The sequence below is a fragment of the Sus scrofa genome, chromosome 5 (genome assembly GCF_054392235.1).
Source record: "Sus scrofa isolate SSC_HxYL_T2T_F1_AM1 chromosome 5, Sscrofa_HxYL_maternal_Yorkshire_Landrace_v2.0, whole genome shotgun sequence".
Taxonomy (NCBI): Eukaryota; Metazoa; Chordata; class Mammalia; order Artiodactyla; family Suidae; genus Sus; species Sus scrofa.
The window spans coordinates 86809912-86837155 of record NC_139387.1 but is presented as its reverse complement, the minus strand read 5'-3'; the positions used below and the strand labels follow the sequence as shown (position 1 = coordinate 86837155).

The following is a 27244-nucleotide window of genomic DNA, read 5'->3' as shown; positions in this document are numbered from 1 at the left end:
CCAGGACCAACTAGGATGGCCGCTAATAAAAAAAAGAAATAATGAATGGAAAAAGCATTGGTGAGGATGTGGAGAAACTGGAACCCTTATGCCCTACTGGTGGGAATGTAAGATAATGCAGCTTCTATGGAAACCAGTACAAAGGTTCTTAAAAAGTTAAAAATAGAATTACCAAGTGTTCCCCTCTGTTGTGGCACAGTGGGTTAAGAATCTGACTACAGCAGCTCAGGTTGCTAGAAAAGCATGGGGTCAATCCCTGAAAGGCACAGTGGGTGAAAGAATTCTGGCCTTGCCTCAGCTACTGCTTAGGTTGCAGCTGAGGGCTGGATTCAATCCCTGGCCCAGGAACTTCCAAATGCCACACTGTGGCCGTAAAAACAAACAAAAAAATTTCCACATGGTCGGCAATCACACTTCTGGGTATAAATCCAAAATAATTGAAAGCAGTATCAATATTTGCATAGCCATGTTCACTGCAACATTATTCCCAATATCCAAGGGGAAGCAACCCAAATGTCTACCAAGGAATGCATAGGTAAAGCAAATGTGGTACATGCATGGAACAGAATATCATTCAGCCTTAAAAAAGAAGGGAATCATGTGGTACATGGGTAAGTTTTGAGTACATTGTACTAATAAGTGAAATGTAACAGTTGCAAAAAGATAAATACTGTGTGATTCCAATTATATGAAATATCTGAAGTAATTAAATTCATATAAACAGAAATTAGAACTGTGGTTGCCAGGGGTTGGAAGCAAGGGGGTGGGGGTTGCTCAATGGACAGAGAATTTCAGTTTTGTAAGATGAAAAGAATTCCAGAGATTTGTCATATAACAACATACAATTAATACTTCTGAATTGTACTTGGTAAATACATTTTAAGATCGTACATTTTATGTTGTGTGTTTTTCTAACCACAATTAAAAAAAAAAAAAACTAAAAAAAAAAAAATGAAGAGGGGTTTGGCCTCCTGGTGCGGCACTTCACGTTCGGATTGGTTTAGCTAAAATCCAGCGTGGCCAGTTCTTTCGTCCAATTACAGGGTCTGTAGAGCCTCCGCCTTCCTTTACCCCTGACAGGAATGGCCTCCTGGCTCTGATAGGTGTCGCCCTCGCCGTTGGGCCGTCCTCGCCCCGCCTTTAGCCCCGCCCCCTCCAATTATCCGCCAATCGGAGTCCTGGCTCCGCCCCTCGCCCTAGCCTATTTCCTGCATCCGGTCCTGGATGGGCTGGCTCTGACAACTGGTGAGCAGCATGGAGGTTCAGTCGGAATCCCAGTCTGGCCCGACCTGTTCGTCGTCCTCCCAGAACCACTCTGGGGTCTCGGTGTCCAAGGAGCTGCTGACGGCGGGGAGCGGCGGCCAAGGAGGTGAGGGGCGGGCGGCGGCGGCGGCGGCGGCGGCAGTGGAGGCTTGGGTCGCTCACATGTGGCGGGGGGCGGGGAGTGAGAGCCGGCCGGGGCCAGTTGGCGGCTCCCTGTCCAGGCCTGGCACCTGACAGGGATCCCCGAAAGTGGCCTCAGGACTCCAGAGTGCCCCACCCACCGCGGGGGTCGGGGCTCACGGGTGGTCCAGGTGTTCCGCACGGTGGTGAGTGCCCACTGCCGAGAGCTGTAGCAAAACATCACCCCTAAAGGGGCGGCCTTAGGGTCGGTCCTGTGTCCCAAGAGGTGGCTGGTAGGGGGAGCAGAGGAGTATAATGCATTAACCACCCTCTCTCTGTAAATGCTCACAGAGCCACCGTTAGTGCCGCTTTCTTGTAGAGCCTGGTGGGTCCAGGAAATCCACATAGGATTTCAGACAACATAATAGAAAATTAAAAAGCAAGACACCAACCCCAGCTCCATGAGTAATTAGCTGTGAAAGTTCAGGAGAGTTGTTTACATTCTCAATACCCCGGTTTTTACATTTGGAAAATGGAGGTAGTAGTACCTGTAAAACTTTTTTTGAAAAGAATGTACCTAAGGTCTCGGCTGTATAGTTTAAATATTACCTTGAAGAAACGATGCTGTGAGAACCCAGAACATCCAAAGTTAAAGTAATACATAAGCTTTAGTAGTGCCTACTATGCCCCAGGAATTGACTCACAAATCCAATCTTCTGCAGTTGCCCTGTGTAAAAGTTCTGTTAGTGCTATTTTATAGATGAGGAAACTGAGTCCTGGTGTCATACAAATAAGTAACTTGCTGGAGATCATGTGACCAGGAAGTGGCAAAGCTGGGATTTGGATCCAGTCATTGTGGCCCCAGGGTCCATGCTCTTTACACTAATCCAGTTGCTAGGCCTAAGGTAGTTGTTTAGGGAATATGAAGCTGCTGCTTTGAGGGTGAACAGGATTTTTATATCAGAGTGAAGAGATTTTTCAGGTGTTGGAAACCAGGTACACAAAGCCTTGGGTTTTGAAAGACAAGTCTTATTCTCTGAGCTCTAATGGACAGAAGAGAGGGTTGATTTGAGGAATTTTGAATCGGAGTAAATAGGTGTAGTTGAGTGGGGAGAGAGAGCATTTCTCCAAAGGGCTTTTTGTCTAGGTTGGACATCATTACCGAAAGGGAACTAACAAGGCAGGTGTGTTTTATATGAAGAAACAAATGCTCAAAGAGTTTAAGTAATTTTCCCAATAAAATGCAGATGGTAAAGCCTCATTTAACCATGATTGTACTTTGTACTGCTTCCTGAGTTCTGTCATGGCCAACCTGCATATGTGGCGGATGGGTTTCTGACCCAGAAAGATGCATTTTGGGTGCATGTATTACTTGGCATTGGTGACACAGATGTATGAGACAGGTTTAAGAAAGGGGAGATCGATATGTGTAAAGAAGTAAAATGTTGTATTAGAACTTGGAGAGCTTCTCGGGGTTTTTTTGTTTGTTTGTTTTTTGTCTTTTTGCCATTTCTTGGGCCGCTCTCGCAGCATATTGAGGTTCCCAGGCTAGGGATCCAATCAGAGCTGTAGCCACCGGCCTTTGCCAGAGCCACAGCAATGCAGGATCCGAGCCACGTCTGCAGCCTACACCACAGCTCACGGCAACGCCGGATCCTTAACCCACAGAGCAAGGCCAGGGATCGAACCCACAATCTCATGGTTCTTAGTTGGATTCGTTAACCACTGTGCCACGATGGGAACTCTGGAGAGCTTCTTTGTTAAACAGTGTCTTGGGAAGGGAGGAAAGAATGGTCAAAACCTGAGGGTGGTCTTGGCAAGTTTGCCAGTGGGCTCTTATTCCTTTATGTTTTAATAAATTTAGTGTGTGTTTTCAGGTATATGGGACAAGCTGCTCATCAACTCCAAGCCTAATTCCAGAAAGAATTCCACTCTTCAAACAGTTCGGATAGAGAGGAGTCCCTGTAAGTACCCTTCCCTGTCTCTCTCTTCCTCTCTCTCAAGAACCCTCTCTGTTAAATTTTGCCTTGTCAAGCATTTACGTGATGAGACAATATCTGCCTTTGTGGTCAGATATCAAACCACAGAGAGTCCAGTGAGAAGTTCTTACTTAGGATTTACATCATGAAGTCAGTGCACACTGATGAAATTTCTTGTATTATTCCTCTGCTGTAAGAGGGTAACTTTGCCCAGAAAAACTCCTTATGGGAGAGTGTTTTGGAAAGCAAACCCAATTATTGTTAATCTTCATGGGAATTTTTTTCTAGAGGCTTCTGAGTCTCAAATTTAGTATACATGTATGGAAAAACACCACATCCCATTAAATTGACATAATTACTTAAATGGTAAATGTTACTCATGATGTGACACAACAGGGCCAGTTCTCTTTCTTAATTACTCTGTGACATTGCTCTACTGCACGCTCAAATATAAACCACTCAGACTGTTGAGATAGCTTTCATGTAATACTCAGCATCTGTGTAATTCACTCAATGTTTTTTTTTTTTTTTAAAAGGCAAGAATTTGTGAAAACAGTGTAAATGATTCATGAGGTTATCAGGTCTATAAACTAAGAACTTGTGAGTATTCTGAGAGGGGAATTTAACTATAGCATGCACTAAATCTGCAACAGCTAAAATGACTATAAGAGTTCCCGTTGTGGCTCAGTGGCTTAAGAACCTGACAAAGTGTCCTGTCCATGAGGATGCAGGTTCCATCCTTGGTCTCACTTAGTGGGTTAAGGATCCTGTGTTACCACAAGCTTCAGCGTGGGTCACAGATGCACCTCAGATCTGGTTTTGCTCTGGCTGTAGGGTAGGCCTGAAGCTGCAGCTCCAATTCATCCCCTAGCCTGGGAACTTCCATATGCCTCAGGTGTGGCTATAAAAAGAAAAAAAATAAAATAAAACAAAATAAAATGACTGCACAGTGGCTCTCATTCAAGGCTTTGAGTGGACATGGCTTTTTATTTTGGGAGGTGTGTACCTGAGTAGAATTGATGAGTCAGAAATGAAAGAAAAACATTTATAAAGAAAAAATGCCAAAACTGAATCAAGAAGAAATAGATCAACTGAACAGACCAGTCACTAGAAATGAAATTGAATATGTCATAAAAATACTCCCTACAGGAGTTCCTGTCGTGGTTCAGTGGTTAACGAATCCAACTAGGAACCATGAGGTTGCGGGTTCGGTCCCTGCCCTTGCTCAGTGGGTTAATGATCCGGCGTTGCCATGAGCTGTGGTGTAGGTCGCAGACGCGGCTTGGATCCCACATTGCTGTGGCTCTGGCGTAGGCCGGTGGCTACAGCTCTGATTCGACCCCTAGCCTGGGAGCCTCCATATGTGGCGGGAGTGGCCCAAGAAATGGCAAAAAGACAAAAAAAAAAAAAAAAAATACTCCCTACACATAAAAGTCCAGGACCAGATGGCTTCACAGGTGAATTCTACCAAACATACAAAAAGGAACTTATACCCATCCTCCTAAAACTTTTTCAAGAGGTTGAAGAAGAAGGAACATTCCCAAAGACATTCTATGATGCCACCATCACCCTAATTCCAAAACCAGACAAAGGTACCACCAAAAAAGAAAACTATAGGCCAATATCTTTGATGAATATAGATGCAAAAATTCTCAACAAAATTTTAGCCAACCGAATCCAACAACATATAAAAAAGATCATACACAACCAGGTGGGATTCATCCCAGGTGCACAAGGATGGTTCAACATACGCAAATCAATCAATGTCATACACCACATTAACAAAAGAAAAGTCAAAAACCACATGATCATCTCAATAGATGCAGAAAAAGCATCTGACAAAGTCCAACATCCATTCATGATCAAAACTCTTACCAAAGTGGGTATAGAGGGAAGATACCTTAACATAATAAAAGCCATTTATGACAAACCCACAGCAAATATAATACTCAATGGAGAAAAGCTGAAAGCCTTCCCGCTAAAATCTGGAACAAGACAGGGATACTCACACTCACCACTGCTATTCAACATAGTACTAGAAGTCCTAGCCACAGCAATCAGACAAACAAAAGAAATAAAAGGCATACAAAGGGGAAGAGAAGAGGTAAAACTGTCACTGTATGCGGATGACATGATACTATATATAGAAAACCCTAAGGACTCAACCCAAAAACTACTTGAACTGATCAACAAATTTGGCAAAGTAGCAGAATATAAGATTAACATTCAGAAATCAGTCGCATTTCTGTATACTAACAAGGAAATATTAGAAAAGGAATAGAAAAATACAATACCTTTTAAAATTGTACCCCCAAAAAATCAAATACCTGGGAATACACCTGACCAAGGAGGTAAAGGACTTATATACTGAGAAGTATAAAACATTAATCAAGGAAATTAAAGAAGATGGAAAGAAATGGAAGATGCAAAGAAATCCATATTCCTGGACTGGAAAAATTAATATTGTAAAAATGGCCATACTACCCAAAGCAATCTACAGATTCAATGCAATCCCTATCAAATTACCCATGACATTTTCACAGAACTAGAACAAACAATCCAAAAATTTATATTGAAACAAAAAAGACCCAGAATTGCCAAAGTAATTCTGAGGAACAAAAACCAAGCAGGAGGCATAACTCTCCCAGACTTCAGGCAATACTACAAAGCTACCGAAATCAAGACAATGTGCTACTGGTACCAAAACAGACATAGAGACCAATGGAACAGAATAGAGAACCCAGAAATAAACCCAGACACCTATGGTCAATTAATCTTTGACAAAGGAGGCAAGAACATAAAATGGGAAAAAGACAGTCTTTTCAGCAAGTATTGCTGGGAAACCTCGACAGCTATATGCAAATCAATGAAACTAGAACACACCCTCACACCATGCACAAAAATAAACTCAAAATGGCTTAGAGTCTTGAATATAAGACCAGACACCTTCAAACTCCTTGAAGAGAACATAGGCAAAACATTCTCTGACATCAATCTTATGAATATTTTCTCAGGTCAGTCTCACAAAGCAACAGAAATAAAAGCAAAAATAAACCAATGGGACCTAATCAAACTGATAAGCTTTTGCACAGCAAAGGAAACCAAAAAGAAAATGAAAAGACAACTTACAGAATGGGAGAAAGTAGTTTCAAATGATGCAACTGACAGGGCTTAATCTCTAGAATATAGAAGCAACTTATACAACTCAACACCAAAAAAGCCAACAACCCAATTGAAAAATGGGCAAAAGACCTGAAAAGACATTTTTCCAAGGAAGATGTACAGATGGCCAACAACCACATGAAAAAATGCTCAACATCCCTGATTATTAGAGAAATGCAAATCAAGATACCACCACGAGATACCACCTCACACCACTCAGAATGGCCATCATTAATAACTCCACAAATAACAAATGCTGGAGGGGGTTTGGAGAAAAGGGAACCCTCCTGCACTGTTGGTGGGAATGTAAACTGGTACAGCCACTATGGAGAACAGTATGGAGGTACCTTAGAAAACTCTACATAGAACTACCATATGACCCAGCAATCCCACTCTTGGGCATATATCCAGACAAAACTGTCCTTAAAAAAAGACACATGCACCCACTTGTTCATTGCAGCTGTATTCACAATAGCCAAGACATGGAAACAACCCAGATGTTCATCAACAGATGATTGGATTAGGAAGATGTGGTATATATACACACAATGGAATACTACTCAACCATAAAAAAGAACAAAATACTGCCATCTGCAGCAACATGGATGGAACTAGAGACTCTCATACTGAGTGAAGTAAGTCAGAAAGAGAAAGACAAATTCCACATGATATCACTGATATCTGGAATCTAATATACAGCACAAATTAACCTTTCCACAGAAAAGAAAGTCATGGACTTGGAGAATAGACTTGTGGTTGCCAAGGGGGGGGTGGGAGGGTGTATGGGGAGCTGGGGGTTAATAGATGCAAACTATTGCCTGTGGAATGGATTAGCAATGAGATCCTGCTGTGTAGCACTGGGAACTATGTCTAGTCACTTATGATGGAGCATGATAATGTGAGAAAATAGAATGTGTACATGTATGTGTAACTGGGTCATCATGCTGTATAGTAGAAAAAAAATTGTATTGGGGAAATAACAATTTAAAAAAAAGAAGAGAAGAGAAAAAAATTTCTAAACTGTTTTCAAAGTTGAATATACAATCTTGTGTTCCCACTGGCCAGGTATGAGAGTTTAGCTGCTGTACATTCTCACAAGCTGTGTTAAAGTGTGTCATCTTAATTTTAGCTATTCTGGTGTGCATGTTATGATTATACATTGTGACCTTAATTTGTTTTTCCCTAGTGACTAAGATATTGAACATCTTTTCATGTTTATTCACCATTTATGTCTTTGTTGTGTGTTCATATCTTTAGCCCATTTTAAAAAACAAGGTGTTTATATTATTGATAAACACCATTTCTTAGAGTGTAGACCTGCTGCTGATGAATTTACTAGCTTTTGTATGTCCAAGAAAGTATTTTGCTTTTGATTTCAAAAGGTGTCATTAATGGATGCAGAATTCTAGGTTGACAGGTTTTTTTTATCTTTAGGTTTTTTGTGGTTTTTTTTGTTTTTTTGTTTGTCTTTTTGCCTTTGCTAGGGCTGCTCCTGCGGCATATGGAGGTTCCCAGGCTAGGGGTCTAATCGGAGCTACAGCCACTAGCCTACCCCATAGCCACAGCAACGTCAGATCCAAGCTGCGTCTGAGACCTACGCCACAGCTCATGGCAACGACGGATCCTTAACCCACTGAGCGAGGCTGGGGATCGAACTCACAACCTCATGGTTTTTAGTCGGATTCGTTTCCGCTGTGCCACAGCGGGAGCTCCATCTTTCAATATTTTTGAGATGTTGCTCTACTGTCTTTTGGACTTGTATGGTTTTTGATGCTATCATTCTCATCTTTGTCTTGTGTAGATTTCTTTTTTTCTCTGGCTGTTTGTACAATGTTCTTCTTTTTCCCTGATTTTTTACCAATTTGATGGTGATGTGCCTTGTAGTTTTCTTTGTGATTCTTGAGTTTGGGTTTGTTGAACTTGGATCTGTGAATTTATAATTTTTTTTTTCAAATTTGGGAAATTTGGGGTCATTTTTGTAGGTTTTTTTTTTACGTCCCCCTTCTCTCTCACTAAGGGACTCCAGTTACACATAATTTTGCTACTTGAAATTGTCTCACAGCTCACTGATGCTTGGTTTTGTTTTGTAGGGGCTTTGTGGTTGTTGTTTTCACTCTTATTTTTGTGTGTATGTGTGTGTGTGTTTCATTTTGAGTAGTTTCTGTTGTTATGTCCTCAAGTTCATTAATCTTTTCTATTGTCTAATCTGCTGCTTACACCCATCCAGTTTATTTTTCAGGTCAAGTATTGTAGTTTTTATCTCTGGAATTCCACTTTCTGTCTTTTTTTATATCTTTCATTTATTTCCTCATTGTGAGAAATGAGAAGAATTTTCTTATTTTTCTCTGCTTTCTTGAATATGTATATATAATATATTTTTATTTTAACATAAATATGTTTTAACATTCTTATTGCTGATTCTGTAATCTCTGTCATTTCTGGATCTATTTCTATTGACTTTTTCTTTTTATGGATTATATTCCCCTGCTTATTTGCATGCTTGGTAATTTGGATGCTGGACATTTCAAATTTATCTTGTAAGCTAGATTATGTTTTCTTCTGTTTAAAAGAACTATAACTGGCCTAGTTTCAGAGTTTAGCATGTACTCTTCTAGAAACGTTTGGCTTTTCAGAGTTATGGTTCATGCCACTTGTAGGTGCATGTTTTGTTCCACATGATTCATTTTTTAAAAACAAAAGCAGAACAAAATCTGGCCTGATCATCCTCTTGTGGTAAAGATTTATGTCATTGGAGTTCCCTTGTGCACAGCGGGTTAAGGATCCAGCATAGTCACTGGGGTGGCCCAGGTCGCTGCTGTGGTATGGGTTCAATCCTTGGCCCAGGAACTTCCACATGCTGCAGGTGTGCCACCCCCCACCCCTATACCTTTATTTTTATAGGTCACTTATCTTACTGTGTGTTTAAAGAGGTGTGAGAGCTAATTTTTATTCAGTATTTAGTATGTGCCAGGCATTGTATGGGGCTTTGTGTGTATGTAACCTCACTGAATCCTTCCAGCAGTCCTATTTTACGATTAAAGGCCATTTCTTGACCTTCACCACCGTTTTCTTCTTTTCCTCCTTACTCTGGATATTTTAGTCAGCTCTTGTGTGACTACACTGGTGACCTAACAAATCTGAGAGCCCGTTATGTGCATGGTTATGTGCTGGGCCGCTTTTTAAATTTTTTTTCTTTTGACGTTTTAGGGCTGCACCTATGGCACATGGAGGTTCCCAGGCCAGGGGTCTAATTGGAACTGTAACCACCAGCCTATGCCACAGCCACAGTAGCCCAGGATCCAAGCCGCATCTGTGACCTACACCACAGCTCACAGCAATGCCAGATCCTTAACTCACTGAGCGAGGCCAGGGATCAAACCCGAAACCTCATGGTTCCTAGTCGGATACGTTTCCGCTGCACCGCGATGGGAATTCCTGGGCCTCTTTTGAGAGCTAAAGATATGAGATATCCCTTGTGTATTGACTCCCCTGTACTTAGCACAGTGTTACACTGATGAGTAAAGTGGGGTTTTGAATGAGTAAATGTGTTAGTTAGGACTCCTGTGGTTGCAGATGACTAAAACAACCAGCTCAGGTTGCCTTCAGCCAAAAAAAGAAATAACGTTGACTCATTTTGTTGGGGAAAAAACAGCCCAGTGATTTCAGCTACACCTGCACCCAGGTGCTTGGTATCATCAGACAGATGCTTTGTATCTGAGTTGCTCTGTATCTTAGTTCTGCTTTCCTAGGTGTTGGCTTCATCTAGAACAAGCTCTCCCCAGCAGGTGGCAAGTGGACCAGTTTAGGAGCAGCTCCAGGCTTACATTCAGCAGCTCACGGATACTTTTCCTCTGAAAGAAGGATATCTTTCTCAACAGGTCAAACCGAAGTCCCAAAGTGATCTCTTTTGGGCCTGACAGATCAGTGTCACTGAACCAGATCGCAGTGACCAAGAGTGTGGAACATGTCAGCAAGAATGGGGGTAGGGACAAGAGTGCGGAAGACTCTTGACAGAGTTTAAAAGGAAAGTGAGGGTTTTGTTTTCAGAAGAAAAGGGAACAGATGTTGGGCAGGTAAAAACAACCACTGCTTTATTAACATGCCCAAGGCAACTCAGATGGTAAGAGGTGGAACTGGGGTTCCATTAATAACCTCATCAGTCTGACCCCAAAACCTCAGCTTCCTGCATTTAACTATTAAATCCTATTGTCTACTACTTAAGCAGTGACTATTTGTTGAAAGCCAGCCTTGTAGACATTTCCAGTTCTGAGGATATATGAAAAACACAAAACAATGAGAAATAACTGCTGAATTGTATAGTCCTTCTGCTTTAAGAATTTAGAAGAGGGAGTTCCCGTCGTGGCGCAGTGGTTAACGAATCCAACTAGGAGCCATGAGGTTGTGGGTTCGATCCCTGGCCTTGCTCAGTGGGTTGAGGTTCCAGCGTTGCCGTGAGCTGTGGTGTAGGTTACAGATGCGGCTTGGATCCCGCGTTGCTGTGGCTCTGGCGTAGGCCGGCGGCTACAGCTCCGATTAGACCCCTAGCTTGGGAACCTCCATATGCCACAGAAGCAGCCCTAAAAAGCAAAAAGACCAAAAAAAAAAAAAAAAAAAAAGAATTTAGACGAGGATGAAGATTTTTTAAATAGGGGGAATTTGAAATATTTTTTATTGTAATTATTGTCCTCATTCCTATCAAAGTGAGACGTGTTTTACAGGAAATTCTGGATTTTAAAATTTGAAGTAATGTAAATATTGATAACCTGTATTTTCTCTCCTCAGTATTGGACCGAGTACAGACGTTTCTCCCACAGATGGCTCAGGCAAATGAACAGCTAAGAAAAGAAATGGCAGCTGCACCACCTGGTTGTTTCAACATTGAAAATATTGATGAGACTCTCGGAAAAGTTATACAAATGGTAACTATACTTTGCTTTCATTTCATAGAGTAAAATTTACCAGTGTGCCTCGTCACCTAAAAAAAGAGAGAGAGTACTTTTTAATTTTAATTCCGAGTGCTATTTTTCTTGCAAAGTCAGCTCATGTTTCCAGTACTCAGAGGTACTTGGTCACTTTATGATTAAGGATCTCATGGGTCAATAAGCTTCCTTGGCTGAAGGTTAGGAATTTAGGAATTCAGCCTCACAGGAAGGCTTTTTTCAAGTCACATTTGTTACCTTGAAGCATTTATTCACTGAATGTCCTCACTGCATTTTTTTTTCTTATTTTTCTATCCAAGGCGCCAAAGGCATGAGTATAGTCTGATTCATTGAGAATGCAAAAATAAACTATGTGTATGACCGAGTAAGCGATTCATAAGCCATATGTGAACGTTGTCTTTCAGTGCAGGCTTATTTCTACACTGGAATTCCCTTTGTGACACTTGTGTCTGGACAGAGCTGACCCCAGTGTTAATAATCATATCTGATCGGCCGGCAGATCCCTCACCTGTGCCTCCAGACTGTATCCCCAGGCAGCCTTTTCACACGCCGCCGCCACTGGCCTGGGCGATTACGGTCTCCCCTCTGGATTATCCCAGGAGTCTCCCAGCCGCTCTCCCTGCTTCCATCCTTTCTTCCTGGAGTCTTTTCTTCCCAGTGTGTCGCCCACAGTTTGGGAGCCAGGGGGCTTCCCATATTTCTAGTAAATTCAGAGTCCCCCCTGGGCCTGTGTGATTCTGCCTCCAGCTCTCTGTTGACATTCTCTCCCACCAAGGACCCTCATTTCCTCAACTCCAGTCTCCATCTCCTTGCCCTGGGCCTTTGCCCTCTTTGTAGGATGCCCTTCTCCACATGCCTGCACCCCGATTCCCTCCATCTCTTATCATGTATCCCCTCAACAAGAGGCCTTCCCTGATGGCTCTATTATTAGGTTTTTGTGTGTGTGTGTGTGTGTGTGTGTGTGTGTTGTTGCTGTTTGTTTGTTGATCCTTAATGCACTGTGCCAGGACAGGGATCAAACCTGTGTCCTGGCACGACAGACGCTGCCCACCCCGTTTCACTATAACAGGAGCTCTTTTTTTTTTTTTTTTTTTTTTTTTTGTAATTTTTACTTCCCTACACTATGCAACTATGCATTCTGTGTAATTGTTTATTATCTGTCTTTCCCAACTAGAATAGAGGTCAACAAACATTTTCTGTAGGGGGGCAGGTAGTAAACACATTGGGCTTTGTGGGCCACACTGTATCTGTCATGACGACTCATTTCTGCCATTTTAGCATGAAAGCAGCTGTAGATGATACGTAATGAATAGACACGTTTTGTAAACTTTATGGACACTAAATTTGAACTTCACATATCTTTTCATATTTCATGAAATATTTTTCCTTTTTTTCCCCTTTTTTTTTCTGGCTGCTTTGTGGCATATGCTATTCCTGGGCCAGGGATCCAATCAGTGCCACGGTTGCAACACAAGCCGCAGCAATGGTGGATCCTTTAACCCACTCTGCGGGGCCAGGGGTCAAACCAGTGTCCCAGTGCTCCAGAGACACCTCAATGCCTTTTTGCCACAGTGGGAACTCATAAAATATTTTTTTTTCTATAACTTAAAAATGTTAAAACCATTCCTAGCTCATGACCTGAACAAAAACAGGCCACAAGCTGGGTTTACCTTGCAGGCTGTGATTTGCCAGCTCCTGCTCAAAAATATAAGTTCCACAAAGGCAAGGATTTTGTTGTTATTGTTTAGCCTCTAGTGTGGTGCCTGATTCATATTGATATTTGTTAATATTTGTTAGTGAATATTGTTGAATGTGTTCAGGATATGTAGAATTCAGTCATGGGGGACTTTTTAGACTTGTAGTAAATATCACTCACGGTAGACTCTGGCAACGTCTACGCTGAAGGAATAACAGTGCCATATTGTATTACAAACATTTCTTGTCCTTTGTGCTTCAGTATTTGTGCTAAATGTTGGTTATCCCCAAAGTTATTATTATAACTTTTTAGGGAGCTGCCCTGAAATAAATTTCCCACATGGTGTTTTTTGCAGGATGTGGCCTTGTTTGAGATGAATCCATCTGATTCAAAAGAAGAGGACAGTTCAGAAGAGAATTCACAAGACAGCTCAGCCTCTGAGGACGAAGATGACAGCACCTCTTCCGAAGGCGAAATCACCATCGATAACATTAAACTTCCTCATTCAGAAGCTGGAAAAGGCAAGATAGAGGTTCTGGACAGTCCTGACAGTGAAAAAAAAGAAACAGGGAAATAAACAATCTAAGAAACAGGTAATAGATGCCTGCTGATTCTGTGAAGAATAGATCGCTGGTTATTTTGCATTTCAGACATTATGGTGCTTTTATACAATATTGGATGTATTTTTGTTTCTTGGAGAAATAGAAGCTGGCTTTTAAGGAGATGGAATAGATGGCATTTGGGGATCTTCTAAGAGCAGACTGTATTTGATCCATGCTAAAAAGATTTAGTTTAAGAAACTTTACTGTGTATCGTGGTAAGTGAATTTATTGGCATCTTCTTTCATCAGCACTGACTTCAGAAATCTCAAACTTATTTTAAAATAAAAATACAGGGAGTTCCTATTGCGGCTTAGGGGTAACGAACCTTGCTAGTATTTATGAGGACACGGGTTCAATCCCTGGCCCCACTCAGTGGGTTAACGATCTGGTGTTGCCATGAGCTGTGGTGTAGGTCACAGACACAGCTCGGATCTGGTGTTGCTGTGGCTGTGCTGTATGCTGGCGGCTGCAGCTCCAGTTCAGCCCCTAGCCTGGGAACTTCCATTTGCTGAGGGTGTGGCCTGAAAAAGCAAAACAAAAACAAAAACCACCTGTTTTTCTGTTTTAAATTATCCTCTTGGATAAAACAACCTAGGCTGTCTTTTGGATTTTTTTTTTTTTTTAGGTTATTATAAAGTCAAATTTATTACCATCAAAATGGTTTCAATGAGGGAGAAATTGTTTAAAGAAATTTTTTACAAAGAAAAGAATTACTTGTATTTAGCTACCCTCAGACATGTCTACTTCCATTAAAACAAACAAAAAAAATCCTTTCCAGTTTGAGCTGGAAAACTGGTGCTCTGTGGTTTAATCACTGCTGGTGACTCTGCAGCCATTCGGTAGAATTTACGGATTGGAAAAATTGTGGTTTTTTGGCTTTGTTTTTTCATTTTTTTCGTGAAACAATTTGTTGTTTTTTCAGCTATTAAAATTATTCCTTATAGTTGTCCACAGTTTTGAAATCTATTACATGAAGAGAATAGGGACACCCCAGGAAAAATAGGGCACACAGTACATGAAAAGGTGATAACGAGTTTTCTCTTTCAAAAGGCAAAATGATCCTACATCGGAGTCGCCTTTCTGCCTCATTCTTGACCTTATTCATTCTCATCTACCCCGGAACTGGCTTTGCTCAGGACTGTCTCTAAGTGTATTGAGCTGATGGAACTTGTTCCCCTGCGGTTTTAGGGTTCTCTTTTAACTACTTTTTCTTACTCCTCACATTAGCCTAAGACATCTTGTCAATACTCTGAAGATAATTCTCAAAGTTCTTTCTGGAATTCCCCATTGGAATTTCGAACCCAGGCTGTACACTAAAAATACGAAGAAATGAGCAGGTCTGGAAATGACTTCTCAGCTGGGAAGGGTCTTGTGCTGTACTTTGTAGCACCACTCACAGCTGTGATGAATTATTGGTGTAAATATTTAAAGGTCGTCCTCTATCAGATGATATTTACGCCACAGTTATATGAAGAGTTGCATTTGTCTGGTTCACTCCTTAGCGTGGTATATGGTGCACAGTAGGCACTGCGTAATGTAGATAAATGAATTAACAGGTATATGAGGATGTATAGGACGTTCTAAGCCATAGTATCCATGGGGATATGAAGGTGTAACTTCACTGGAAATATGTGTCCAAGGAGAAGTACATTGACGGTCAGTGAAAGAAACTAGTCAGTCTAGAAATACACACTCGTAGGTAGAATTTAATGTAGTAGTTTCTCTCCTGCCATGGCCATCCCCTGTAATACAACGAGGTGTTCTATACAGTTATCAAGAAATCAACTAAATTCTGTTCCTCTAGACATTCTTATGACATAGGAGAAAAAAGAAAAAAATTTAGTATGTGATAAGGATGTCACTTTAAGTAAGTAAAATGGATGAATATACAATGTGTCAGGGATGGCTGGGCTTTGTTTGTTTATTTGTTTTGGCTGCATCTGCAGCATGTGGAAGTCCTTAGGCCAGAGATCAAACCTAAGCCAAAGGAGTTCTCATTGTGGCTTAGTGGTAACAAACCCAACTAGTATCCATGAGGATGTGGGTTTGATCCCTGGCCCCGTTCAGTGGGTTAAGCATCTGGCATTGCCATGAGCTCCGGTGTAGGTTGCAGACACAGCTCGGATCTGGTGTTGCTGCGGCTGTGGTGTAGGCCAAGAGCTGCAGCTATGATTCGACCCCTGGCCTAGGAACATCCATATGCCATGGGTGTGGCCCTAAAAAAAAAAAAAACCCTGTGCCGAAGTAGCGATCTGAGCCACTGTAGTGACAGCGCTGGATCCTTAACCCACTGCACCACAAAGGAATTCCTGGGATGGCTGTTTCTAGCCCCATACCATGTATAAGATAAATTATATATGGATTAAAGGTTTCGGTATAAATAAATAATTATAAGAGTTCCATGCTAAACTATGGATGAATCTTTAATAACAGTTGAGCAAAAGTTGTTTTTTTTTAAAGCAGAACATCAAAGTTGAAATCACGAAGGAAAAGAGCATAAAATTCAAATATTTAAAACTAGTGGTTGGCAAAGAAATTTAAAAGGCAAGTGACAAACTGGGAAAAGTATTTGTAATATAAGGCAAAGAGTAGCGTTATTAGTATATAAAGAGCTCTTACAAATTAGTTTAAAAAAACACTAATATCTCAATAGTGAAAAGGCCTTAAGATACAGGCAGTTCGTAATTCACAGGAAAAAAAAAAAACACGTTCAATCCCATTTCTCATAGAAATGCAAATGAAACCAAGCTTGTATTTTTTTTCTTTTTTTACCTGTCAGAGTGGCAGGTGAAACAATAGCTAGCACTTACTGAGCCCTTTTTGTGTGTCAGGCACTACTATTCTGAGTGTTTTACATTTATCAGTTACCACCACTCACACATATATATTTATTGAGTAGTACCTGTAACATTTGTGCTGAGCCTTCTCTGCCTGATGCTTAGGTGTGAGATGATGGCAGCTATTTGGAGAATGATTTTCTTCTTCCTAAGGCTGATGAAGTGTTCTCTTCAACCTTGTGTTTTATCTCTTTATGGCTGACAGTCATAAATCATACAATTAGGTGAAATAGTCTTTGAAGCAAAAATATTCTTAATGAATTTCCTCTATTCTCATGATACTTTAATTGGGCATCAAATATGGTACTTATAGAAAAAAAAAAAAAAAAAACCCTGCCTTGCAGAGTAGTTTATATTCCCGTGCTTGAATCCACCATTATATGGCAGGAAAGACAAGAAAAGAAGTTGAGTCTTTCATTTGTATTTCCCTCAGTGCCTGGCATGGTGCCTTTCACTCAGAATGTACAATAAATGTTCATGAAGCATTTTTTTCCTCTTTATGTCAATAAAGTAATACATTTGAACATCAATGGTTCACAGTCCTGAAGAAAAAAAGGCAGATTTGCTATCTTTTGTCTTACTGACTGGTAGACTTTCCCCAAAAGTTTCATGTTGGAATCTTTGTGGTTGACTCCCTAGCATCTGTGCATGGAAAACCCTTGCCAGTGATTGGTTTGGGAATGGGCGTGTGACAACCGTCCCAATGAGGCACAAGCCAAATCTTGCTAGTAGACTTTTGGAAAGGAAAGTATTTCTCATTCCTAAAAAGGAGGTACATGAAAAGACGGCTTCTTTCTTTTTGGAAGGTGGGTATCTTATGAGTGGATATGATTTCTGGAACCACAACCTAGCAGCCGTAAATGGAGCCAGCTCTTGAGGGTGTAGTCAGCACGTCAAGGATAGCATAGAGCAGCACAGAGCATGACTTGAATCACTGCATTAAATAACTCTGTAGACCGAACTATCACTGGATTTCTTGTTTTGTGACCCAGTCAATTTTGTTAAAAAAAAAAAAAAGGCAACCACCTTATGAGATATTCTCTTATACCCACTTCACGGATGAAAAAAAAGTGGCAGGGAGACACTAAGCAAATTTCCTAAAGCCTCACAATAGGTAAGCTGGATCCAGCCCAGCCCAGCCACTTATCTTAGTTTTCCCACTTGTAAAATGAGGGTAACAGTATCTCCCTCATGGGGTTTTGGTAAGAAATTCATGAGTTAATACACATCATGCACTTAGAAACAGTGCTCGGTTAAGTGTGTGGTATTATGATGGTATAAGAATAATACACGGTGGTGGCAAACATTTGGAGACAATTGTTGGTAAGATTGTAGATTGCTCTCTCCTTTGAATCAGAGATTCCACCGCTAGGAGTTTATTCTAATTAAGTAAATATAGTTTTGTTCACAAATTTCATTTCTTTTTTTTTCTTTACTTTTGGCCTCACATCATGTGGAAGTTGCTGGGCCAGGGATTGAACCACAGTTGTGACCTAAGCCACCCCTGCAGCAGTGTATAGAGAACTTCGACAAATTTCTATATAAGATTGATTGAGACATTTATTTGTTTATTTATTTATTTATTTATTTATTGTCTTTTTTAGCTATTTCTTGGGCCGCTCCCACGGCATATGGAGGTTCCCAGGCTAGGGGTTGAATCGGAGCTGTAGCCACCGGCCTACGCCAGAGCCACAGCAACGCAGGATCCAAGCCGCATCTGCAACCTACACCACAGCTCACGGCAACGCCAGATCATTAACCCACTGAGCAAGGGCAGGGATCGAACCCGCAACCTCATGGTTCCTAGTCGGATTCGTTAACCACTGCACCACGACGGGAACTCCTGATTGAGACATTTAAAAAAGCAAAAAGCAAATATAAATTTCCAACAATAGAGAACAAATTGAACTAAAGCCATTGAACATGTGCAGAGGTATGTTTATTGATGCAGAAAGATGCTTACATACTGTTAATTGAAAAAAGGTAAAGTTATGTCCAGTATTATGCTAGTTCTAAAAGTGTTATATATATTCATAAAAAAATCTGGAACAATCTCAAGTATCATTTATGGTTATTCAGAGAGTTTATGGTTGAATCTTACCTTCCCATTTTGTTATTTTTACAAAATTAAGTATTAATCATTTTTAAACATTTGCATTTATTTGCATAACAGTAATGATTATAATCCACCCTATCCATCATGTCTTATGCCTGATAATCTACTTCTAGCCCAGGTTTCCCTTGGTATCTTTTATTTTCTTAGAAGGCAGGTACAGGGGAACCAATCTGGTTCCTCACCCTGTCTCTAGTCATTTCCACAAAAGCACTTGCAGTTAATGTCCACCCTGCTTAGCCTTTCAGTTTGACCAATATTTAACATGTGCTTAGTATTCATCACCCAGGGCCAGATTAGGCTTTGGCAGTAACAGCCTCTTAACTTGGTCAAGACTACCGGCTTAATTGCTTGAGTGCCTGTACTGCCACTTAATAGCTGTGTCATCTGGGCAGGTTACCTAAACTCTTTTATTTGAAAGCAGATATATATTGAGCTCCTCCTCTGTTTTAATCACTGGAGATACAGCACTGAACAAAATAAGCACCTGTTCATGAAGCTTACATTCCAATGGGAAGAGATTGATGGGAATGATTATGTGCCAGGTTGTGATGTTATGAAAATAACACAGGAGAAGGAGGATAAAGAATGAGAGGTGTGATGAGGTATGAATGTGGGGGCACATGTGCTATTTTAAGAAAAGTGGTCAGGAATGGATCTCTACTGAGATGATATTTGAGCAGAGTCCTAGAGGAAGTGAGGCAGCCAGCTGAGAGACAGTGTGTGAGGAGTTTGAGGGAGAGGCAGTGGTGTGCTGGCGCTGGCCCACACTTATCCTAACTACACGCATCTCTTCACAACTCAGAGTTCACTAAAGTCAAGTTTATAGCTTGATAGCAACCGTGATGACAGCATTTATGCACAGAAAAGCAAATGCTACAAATCAGAGTCATTCCATGCCTCCACTCCCCCTGAGAGCCCCTTACTAAACATTTACCAGCACACCACTGGGAAGAAGGAGCAGTAGGTGCAAAGGCCCTGAGGTAGGGGTGCGCTTGATCTGTTTGAAGAACAAGGCGTCAATCAGGGTGCCTAAACAGAATGAGAGAGCAGTTGATAGGAGGTGAGGTCAGGGGTAGCCAGGAACAAAACTGAAAGGACTTTGTAGACCATGGTAAGTGCACTGAACTTTAAGTGAAGTGGGTTTTGAGCAGAGTGACATCTGACCTAAGCTTTGAACAGAACCACACAGGGAGACATCAGGAAGGCCAGCTGAGAGATGTCAGCAATAACCCCCTTGATAGTGGTGGAGCCAGTTAATAGAGCACCTCAATTTGTTTGTCTTTTCAGATGTCGAGATTAAGTAAGTTAGTATAGTGACTAGCACACAGAAGCCCCTCCATAAATGGTAGCTGTTTTTATTATTGACAGATGCCAATGCTGGGGGGAGGGGGAGAGGTGCTTACATCTAATTAGGAAGACCAATAATTTCAGCACCAAGTGGTAAGTACTACGTTCCAGACAAGTGAGAGTATAGAGGAGAGACACTTAAGCCCAAGTCGGGGGTAGGAAAGGCCAGGAAGTGCGTTTCAGCAGAAGGGGCACTGCTTTAGCAAAGAAAGACACAGGGAAATGGTATTTAAAGTAGAACGTTTTCACAGTGTCCACACTGCCCCAACTCCCCAGTGCGGGTGACGGAGCACAGCTTTATCCTTTAGTTTAGCAAAATAATCAGTGATCTAAAGAAATGGTGATGATTTAATTCCTGAGTGTGTTAACTGAATCACCCAGTAGGCTGGGGGGTCCTTATGTTCCAACTCAAGAACTCAAGTTCACTGATCATTGTATAAATCCCACAGAGCTTTTGCTTCTGGTCAGCAATTGGATATAAAAACTCAAGCTGCTAAGAACTTTAGAACTCACTGTGGAAAAGGGAGTTCTTAATCTGGACCTCAAATATTGGGGAGGTAATGAATCTCTTGAAGATATTTGCAGAACTAGGTGTGTATGTGTGAATCTGGGGAATGCATAGCTTGTATCGGATTCTCAAAGAGGTTTATGATCCAAAGAAGATTATAATACTCCTTCTGAGATTATGATTAGAGGCTAAAAATCAATCCAGAAGAAACGGGCATGTTTTTTGCTTGCCATTTCATCTATCATTAAAATATCTGGTAAAGTGATATTTTAAATCACATGAAATCAGTTAAAACACTGCATTTAAAAATGGTTCCTTTATAATAAGAACATTGTCATTTTATTCAAATATGAACTGTCAATATGAAATTTGGACTGGGTCCAAATTTAGAATTCCACCTGTGCCAAGCTCTGATGATGAATGAGCCATAGTGTAATAAAAAACGCTTAGAGGCCAAATTTGCTGTATTGATCAGGCCAGGATCATACCTGGTATCCTTCCTTTTGAATGTTTTCTGCCTGACTTTGTTATTGTTTTTATTGATTACTGACTCCCTACATTCCTCTTACGGTAAGGTGCCAACTGCCCAAAGTGACAGTTAAGCCCTAAAGGCTTCTTCAAAGCCAGACAGATAGGAATGTTTACTGAAATTTTACTTTAAAAAGAAGATTAATGGAAGTTAACTGCTCTGACCAGCTTCCAGAGACTCTGCAGATAGGACCTCATCTTCTAGTCATGCGTGGATGGTAAGAACCGGTTTTGGTCTGACAATGGGGAATTATGTGCATGGGCTATAATAATACCCATTTCTTGAGCACAGACTATGGTCCAAACACCTTGTTAAGTGCCTTATGTATATTATCCCACGGGATCCTTACAATACCTAGTGAGATAGGAACTTTATTTTATAGATTCCAAAACTGGGCTTTGAGATATTTGGTAACTAACTTGCCCAAGATCACACAACCAGTGAGTGGCAGAACCAGTAGGTAAAAAAATGGAAAACCAAATGTCCTATGAATAAAGCACAGTGCAGGGTGCTTTAGATTACTGCATTGGACCCTCTGATTAAGGCTCCTGAGGGGGGCAGTATTGTCCCCATTTTACATATAAGGAAACTGAAATTCAGAGAAGTTGCAGTAACTCCCCAAAGTCATAAAGTGGTATGATGTGAACCAAGATCAGATCAGCCTCCAAAAGCTGTTCACTTTATAATGCATCATACTATAAACTTCACTAAAAGCCAGAGTTCCCCTTTGGCTCAGTGGTAACGAACTCAGCTAATAACCATGAGGATGCAGGTTCCATCCCTGGCCTTGCTCAGTGGTTTAAGGATCTGGCATTGCTATGAGCTGTGGCATAAGTCACAGATGCAGCTCAGATCCTGCTTTGCTGTGATTGTGGTGTAGGCTGGCAGCTGCAGCTCTGATTTGACCCCTAGCCCAGGAATTTCCATATGCCACACATCCCACCCTAAAAAGCAAAAAAATAAAAAATAAAACAAAAAATAAGTTATTGACTAGAATTTAAACTACTGGGGGCCAAAGATCATATCATTAAAGTCTGTATATGCTTCAGGATGTAATATAGTACCTTGTATTTAGTAGGTATTCAAGAACTGCTTCTGGGTTGATCACACATCACGTGGAAAAAATAGACATCAAAGGCACAAAGATGTATCTTATTCCCCCCCAACCAAAGAACTGCCTTGACATATTCCTTAGAGGATATACTGTTCCTTGAGAGCCAAATTATAGAAAATCTTTTTAATAACCCTATATGCCTCGTTCAGAGGTTAAAACCTGTGTATATTATATGAGGGTTCCCAAAAATGCACCTTCTGTGTGAGAACTGCCTGGTATTGATGCTTTCAAGATGAGCAACTATGACCAGGTTAGTCTTGGTGGGGAAAAAAAATAAAAAGGAGCCTGGTATTTTAGAAACATGTGTGGGAATACAACAATAGTCAAAACCCAACAAATCATTTTAAGGTATACAAGGGGTATTAGAAAATGAGGCGCATGTGTAAATGCTTAGACCTGTGGCCTATCTTCATGGTCCGTGTGTGGGTTTTTCAGCTGGTGGCTGGTACCTCTTCCCTCAGCACGCCCAGGCTTCTTCAGTGTGGGGGGCTGAGGATCGGTGCGGTCTGTGAGGGGTTCCTGATGGCAGACTGCTCTAATATTCCAGCGTCACTGTCTTGGTTCTGAGGTATTCATTTAGAGCTTCCTCACCTAGGGAAGAGAAAAGCAAGTGATGGACCATGTTCACAGGTGGATATGAGGTTGCCAGATCTTAAACATGGGTGTAGGCATATCAGTCACTAAGGAAACAGAATGGGGCTGAACTTTAAATGTCAAGTGAATCAGAGTTCCCTGATGGCATAGTGGTTCAGGATCCAGAGCTGTTACTGCCGTGGTGCAGGTTCGACCCCTGGCCCAGGAACTTCGCATGCTGTAGGGGTGGCCCCCCCAAAAATGTCATGTGAATCACCTGAAGATCTTGTGACACTGTGGATTCTGTCCCACTGAGGCCCCAAGGTTAAACGTTTCTAACCATTTCCAGAATACCAATGCCTGTGGTTCACACATTGAGGAGTAAGGGCCTAGACCAGCTACCAGGCCTTCTAAGGACCAGCACGCTGGCTTATCAGTCTCTACTCCAAACCCTTCTCCTTTACTTCCTGGCTGGATGGTAAATCTCCGTCTCTGTCCCATGCCCTTTTAGGCTGAACAGGAGTGACCAGGATATTGTCCTTCAGATTACACGAAATGAAGCAGAACAGAGCAGAGGAAAGAACGCTCGAGATCATTTGGTCTCAATTTAAAGATAAGGAAAATGGGAGGTCCCATCATGGCTCAGCAGAAACGAATCTAACATGCATGAGGACACAGGTTCAATCCCTGGCCTTGCTCGGTGAGTTAAGGATCTGGTGTTGCTGTGGTTGGTGTAGGTTGCAGATGCAGCTCAGATCCTGTGTGGCTGTGGCTGTGGCTGTGGCGTAGGCCAGTGGCTACAGCTCTTATTCAGTCCCTAGCCTGGGAACCTCCATATGCCTCAAGTATGGCCCTAAAAAAAATTAAAAATAAAAAAATAAGGGAAATGCATGGCACAACACTGTACATCAACTATAATTTTTAAAAAATTAAAAATAAAGATAAGGGAAATGCAGTCTTGCTGATTTGTGTAGTATGTTAGAAAGATAGAAGGTATATCCAGGCAGAGGTCAAACAGGTCTGCCTCTCTGTTTCTCTCTGTTCCTATTCTGAGCCAGCATGTCATTGATTTCTACAGCAGTTACAGGGCATGAATACTCCAGGTAAAGCTAGTGAGTATATGATTCTGGAAGTTGAGCTGAACCCAGGGGTCTTAACACTAAATCAGAATCACCTGAGGGAGCTTTTAAACGTCCTGATCCCAGGTCGCACCTCAGACAAATTAAATCATCATCTTTGCATTTTTTTAAAGCTCCCAGGTGATTCTAATCCAGTGTGCAGGTGGGAACCACTGGGCTAAGGGAGTTTCAAATTAGGAGAGGAAGAAACTTTAGGCAAAGTCTACTGTTTTAGAACAGAAAAGACAGGAAGTGGCTCATTCTCTTACAAAAGACAAGTGGAACACTGTTGGCTCGCTTTATAATAATAATTTCCCAAAGAAAATCTCCCTCTGTGTTTTGAATACAGGGATGAAAGCCAGATTGAAGAAATTTAAAAAAAAAAAAAAAAGACTTTACCTTCAACTCAATGGAATTTAAAAGGAGAGCACTTTTACTGCTGCAAATATACTGCCAAAAGTCATCGGGGAAGAGAAAATGTAAAAGTACCTCAAATTAACCAAATTTATGTTAGTAGACTCTAATTTTGGTAAATTACAAACATTTCCGTTTTTGAAACAGCACGCCAGACGACTGACTGAGGGGTGTGAGAACGTGGACTCCACAGCCAGACTGCCCGGCTTTGCATTCTCTAGGCCAGGGGCTGGCTGGCTGACTTTGAGCAAGTTACCCAACCTCTCTGAGCCCCATTTTCCTCACCTGTAAAATAAGGATACTAATAGCATCCATGCTCCCATGGCTACTGTGGGGACTGCTTGTGCTATTACAAGCAAAGTAGTTAGACTAGGGCCTGGTACGTATTTAGTGTTCACAGTAAGCTATAACTGGAAGTGGGATGTGTCACTGCCCACAGTGAATTACATTTTAGCCTCAATACAAACTCTAAATCCGAGCTCCCAGATGCCCAGAAAACCCTGCCAGTTTTACTGTTGACTCGGAAAGACTGCCAAGCAGCTCGAGACAGCATTTATTCTGGGAGCTAGCTGGTTATTGCCTTCTACCCCTTTTCCTTTCTGGTTCCACTTGGTCCCATGAAATCTAAACCAAATTGATGCGGAATGGCAGGTTAAAAAAAAAAAGAAGAAGAAGAAAAAAGAAGCGGTTTAGCTAAAAGATATAGTCAGGGTTTTCTTTGCAACATTCATCTTTTTTCAGAAGACACTTTCCCATACCATTTGTGTACTTTTCCATAGGTACATTATGTTCAATAAAAGTGGACAACATTGAAAGAAAAGAAGAGTGCCCTTGAAAACCTAGACCCGACTGCTGTGTAAGAAACGCCCTTCAGAGCGATACACCAGGGCTGCAGGAAGCATAAAGCAATGAGGGGAACATGCAGCAGAAAAGCAAGGCATACCTAAGTCTTTTCCAAAACCAGACTGCTTAAATCCACCAAAAGGGGCCGCCACATCCGTCTTGTTGTAGGTGTTAATAAAAACAGTTCCTGCCTCCAGTTTTTCACTCACATACATGGCTTTATTTATGTCTCGTGTAAAAACGCCTGAGGCCAAGCCGTACTCGGTATTATTTGCTCGCTCCAACACTCCATCGATGTCCCTGCAAGATGTTTTTAGGAAGACATGAAACCTCATTAAATGTAAAGCCAAACACTTTCATGTTCTCGTATTTTTCCTCTCTACGCTGGAAACAGGAAAACCGTACCGCCAACGTGCTTACTTTTTCCTAATGAAATATTCCAGGCCTATACCAAAAGAAAGTCCCAATGAAATATTATGACCCTAGTGTTACATACTTCACATATATCCTGAAACACCTTTTAAAATCTGAAGTCTTTTCAATTTTCTTCATGAGTTCTCCTCCCATTTCTTCTCCCTTGAGTTCCACTTCTAGATATAGTCTCAGAGCTCCCCCTACTTCCCCTCTGTCTATCCAGATTTTGCACGCAGAGTCCAAGGCTCACTTGGTGCCTCACCCTGAAGCCCTCCCAGATCCCACCAGGGCCACTGTTGAGGCAGAGAGTGTAGTGGCCAGACTGCCTGGGTGACCTTGGGCAAATAACTTCATCTCCTCCTGCTTTTGTTTATCCTTGAGAAAAATGTAAATAATAAGAATAGCACCCGTCTCACTGTCGTGAGGATGAAATGAGCTACACGTGTCTAGAACACAGGACGTTCTCAGTAGAGGCCAGCTCTCATCAGGAAGCATGTATTCCTTCAACTCAGTACTTTGGTATAACTCCTTGAGTATTTGTGGTTCACCTTCCAATCAGACTGGAAGTTCCCAACCAGAGGGCAAGGATAACATCTTTCTTTTTTTTTAATACCTGGGTATTGCATCATCAAATGAGAGTGAATTCAACTAATATGCTAATTCAATAAAAAGGTAGTAAAGTCATCCTTTAAATCCGTCTGGTGCCTTCCCTCCCTTTTGATTCAGTACGTGGTACGTGTGCACAGCCAAGTAAGTGTGGAAAGTGCAGACACGAACCTGCTCATCTCTCAGTTGGGTCCGGTGCCAACATGCCTGCCACGCTGTGAGTATCTCATCTTTAGGAGTCTCATCCTAATGTTAACAATGCATGAGGATGCAACTAGAGATTATCACACTAAGTGAAGTCAGAAAGGGAAAAACAAATACCATATGATATCACTTACACGTGGAATCTAAAATATGGCACAAACGAACCTATCTGCAAAACAGAAACAGACTCACAGATATAAAGAAAAGACTTGTGGTTGCCAAGGGGGAGGGAGTGGGATGGACTGGGAGTTTGGGATTAGTAGTAGCAAACTATTACATACAGGATGGATAAGCAACACGGTCCTACAGTATAGACAGGGCGCTATATCCAATCTCCTGGGACAGACCATGATGGAAGAGAACATTAAAAAAAGAATGTATGGAGTCCCTGCCGTGGCTCAGCGGGTTAAGAACCCTACTAGTATCTATGAGGATGTGTGTTTGATCCCTGTCTCTCTCAGTGGGTTAAAGATCTGGCGTTGCTGCAAGCTGAGGCGTAGGTCGACGATGAGGCTCAGATCTGGCACTGTCGTGGCTTGTGGTATAGGCCAGCGGTTATGGCTCTGATTCGACCCCTAGCCTGGGAACCTCCGTATGCTGAGGATGTGGCTCTAAAAAGACAAAAAAAAAAAAAAAAAAAAACCCAAACCCTAGAATGTATGTGTTTGTATGTATGTGTATGTATACACAAACACACATATACACAGACATATATACACATATGCAAAAGAACTGATGTATATATATGACTCACTTTGCTATACAGCAGAAATTGGCACAACACTGTAAGTTAACTATAATAAAAAAATGTTAAAAATAAAAAATAAAAATGCACTAATGATAAAAATATGCATGAATT

General features: G+C 41.4%; 2 protein-coding genes across 6 annotated transcripts in view; one reads left to right on the top strand and one right to left on the bottom strand.

Moving 5' to 3' along the window:
• Window positions 1–1189: 1189 nt before the first annotated feature.
• On the top strand, window positions 1190–25357 carry NOPCHAP1 (NOP protein chaperone 1). 4 transcript variants are annotated; one of them, XR_014845302.1, is made up of 7 exons: window positions 1223–1369; window positions 3261–3347; window positions 11307–11443; window positions 13516–13753; window positions 23298–23486; window positions 24254–24413; window positions 25098–25357. XR_014845302.1 is itself a non-coding variant. In XM_021091093.2 (5 exons), exons 1-4 carry the CDS (start codon window positions 1255–1257, stop codon window positions 13735–13737), a joined length of 561 nt encoding a protein of 186 aa, XP_020946752.2. In that variant the 5' UTR covers window positions 1223–1254; the 3' UTR covers window positions 13738–13753; window positions 25098–25357.
• The window catches only part of ALDH1L2 (aldehyde dehydrogenase 1 family member L2), a 65432-nt gene continuing 56704 nt past the window's right edge, over window positions 18517–27244 (bottom strand). Inside the window, exons 22-23 of one of the 2 annotated variants that reach the window (XM_001926587.7) lie at window positions 25262–25461; window positions 18517–22804 (exon numbers count right to left, since the gene is read on the bottom strand). In XM_001926587.7, coding sequence (XP_001926622.5) covers window positions 22749–22804; window positions 25262–25461 — 256 coding nt within the window. In that variant the 3' untranslated portion in view covers window positions 18517–22748. Of the gene's footprint in view, window positions 22805–25157; window positions 25462–27244 lie in introns of those variants that run through there. The other variant, XM_084957327.1, reaches the window with a different exon arrangement.

What these genes read in the sequence shown, in the direction of transcription:
- NOPCHAP1 (XM_021091093.2), top strand. Translation starts at nt 1,255, where the DNA reads ATGGAGGTTCAGTCGGAATCCCAGTCTGGCCCGACCTGTTCGTCGTCC. An exon ending in TCGGATAGAGAGGAGTCCCT is followed by an intron (nt 3,348 to 11,306) that starts GTAAGTACCCTT and finishes TTCTCTCCTCAG; the next exon opens with TATTGGACCGAGTACAGACG. An exon ending in TCGGAAAAGTTATACAAATG is followed by an intron (nt 11,444 to 13,515) that starts GTAACTATACTT and finishes TGTTTTTTGCAG; the next exon opens with GATGTGGCCTTGTTTGAGAT.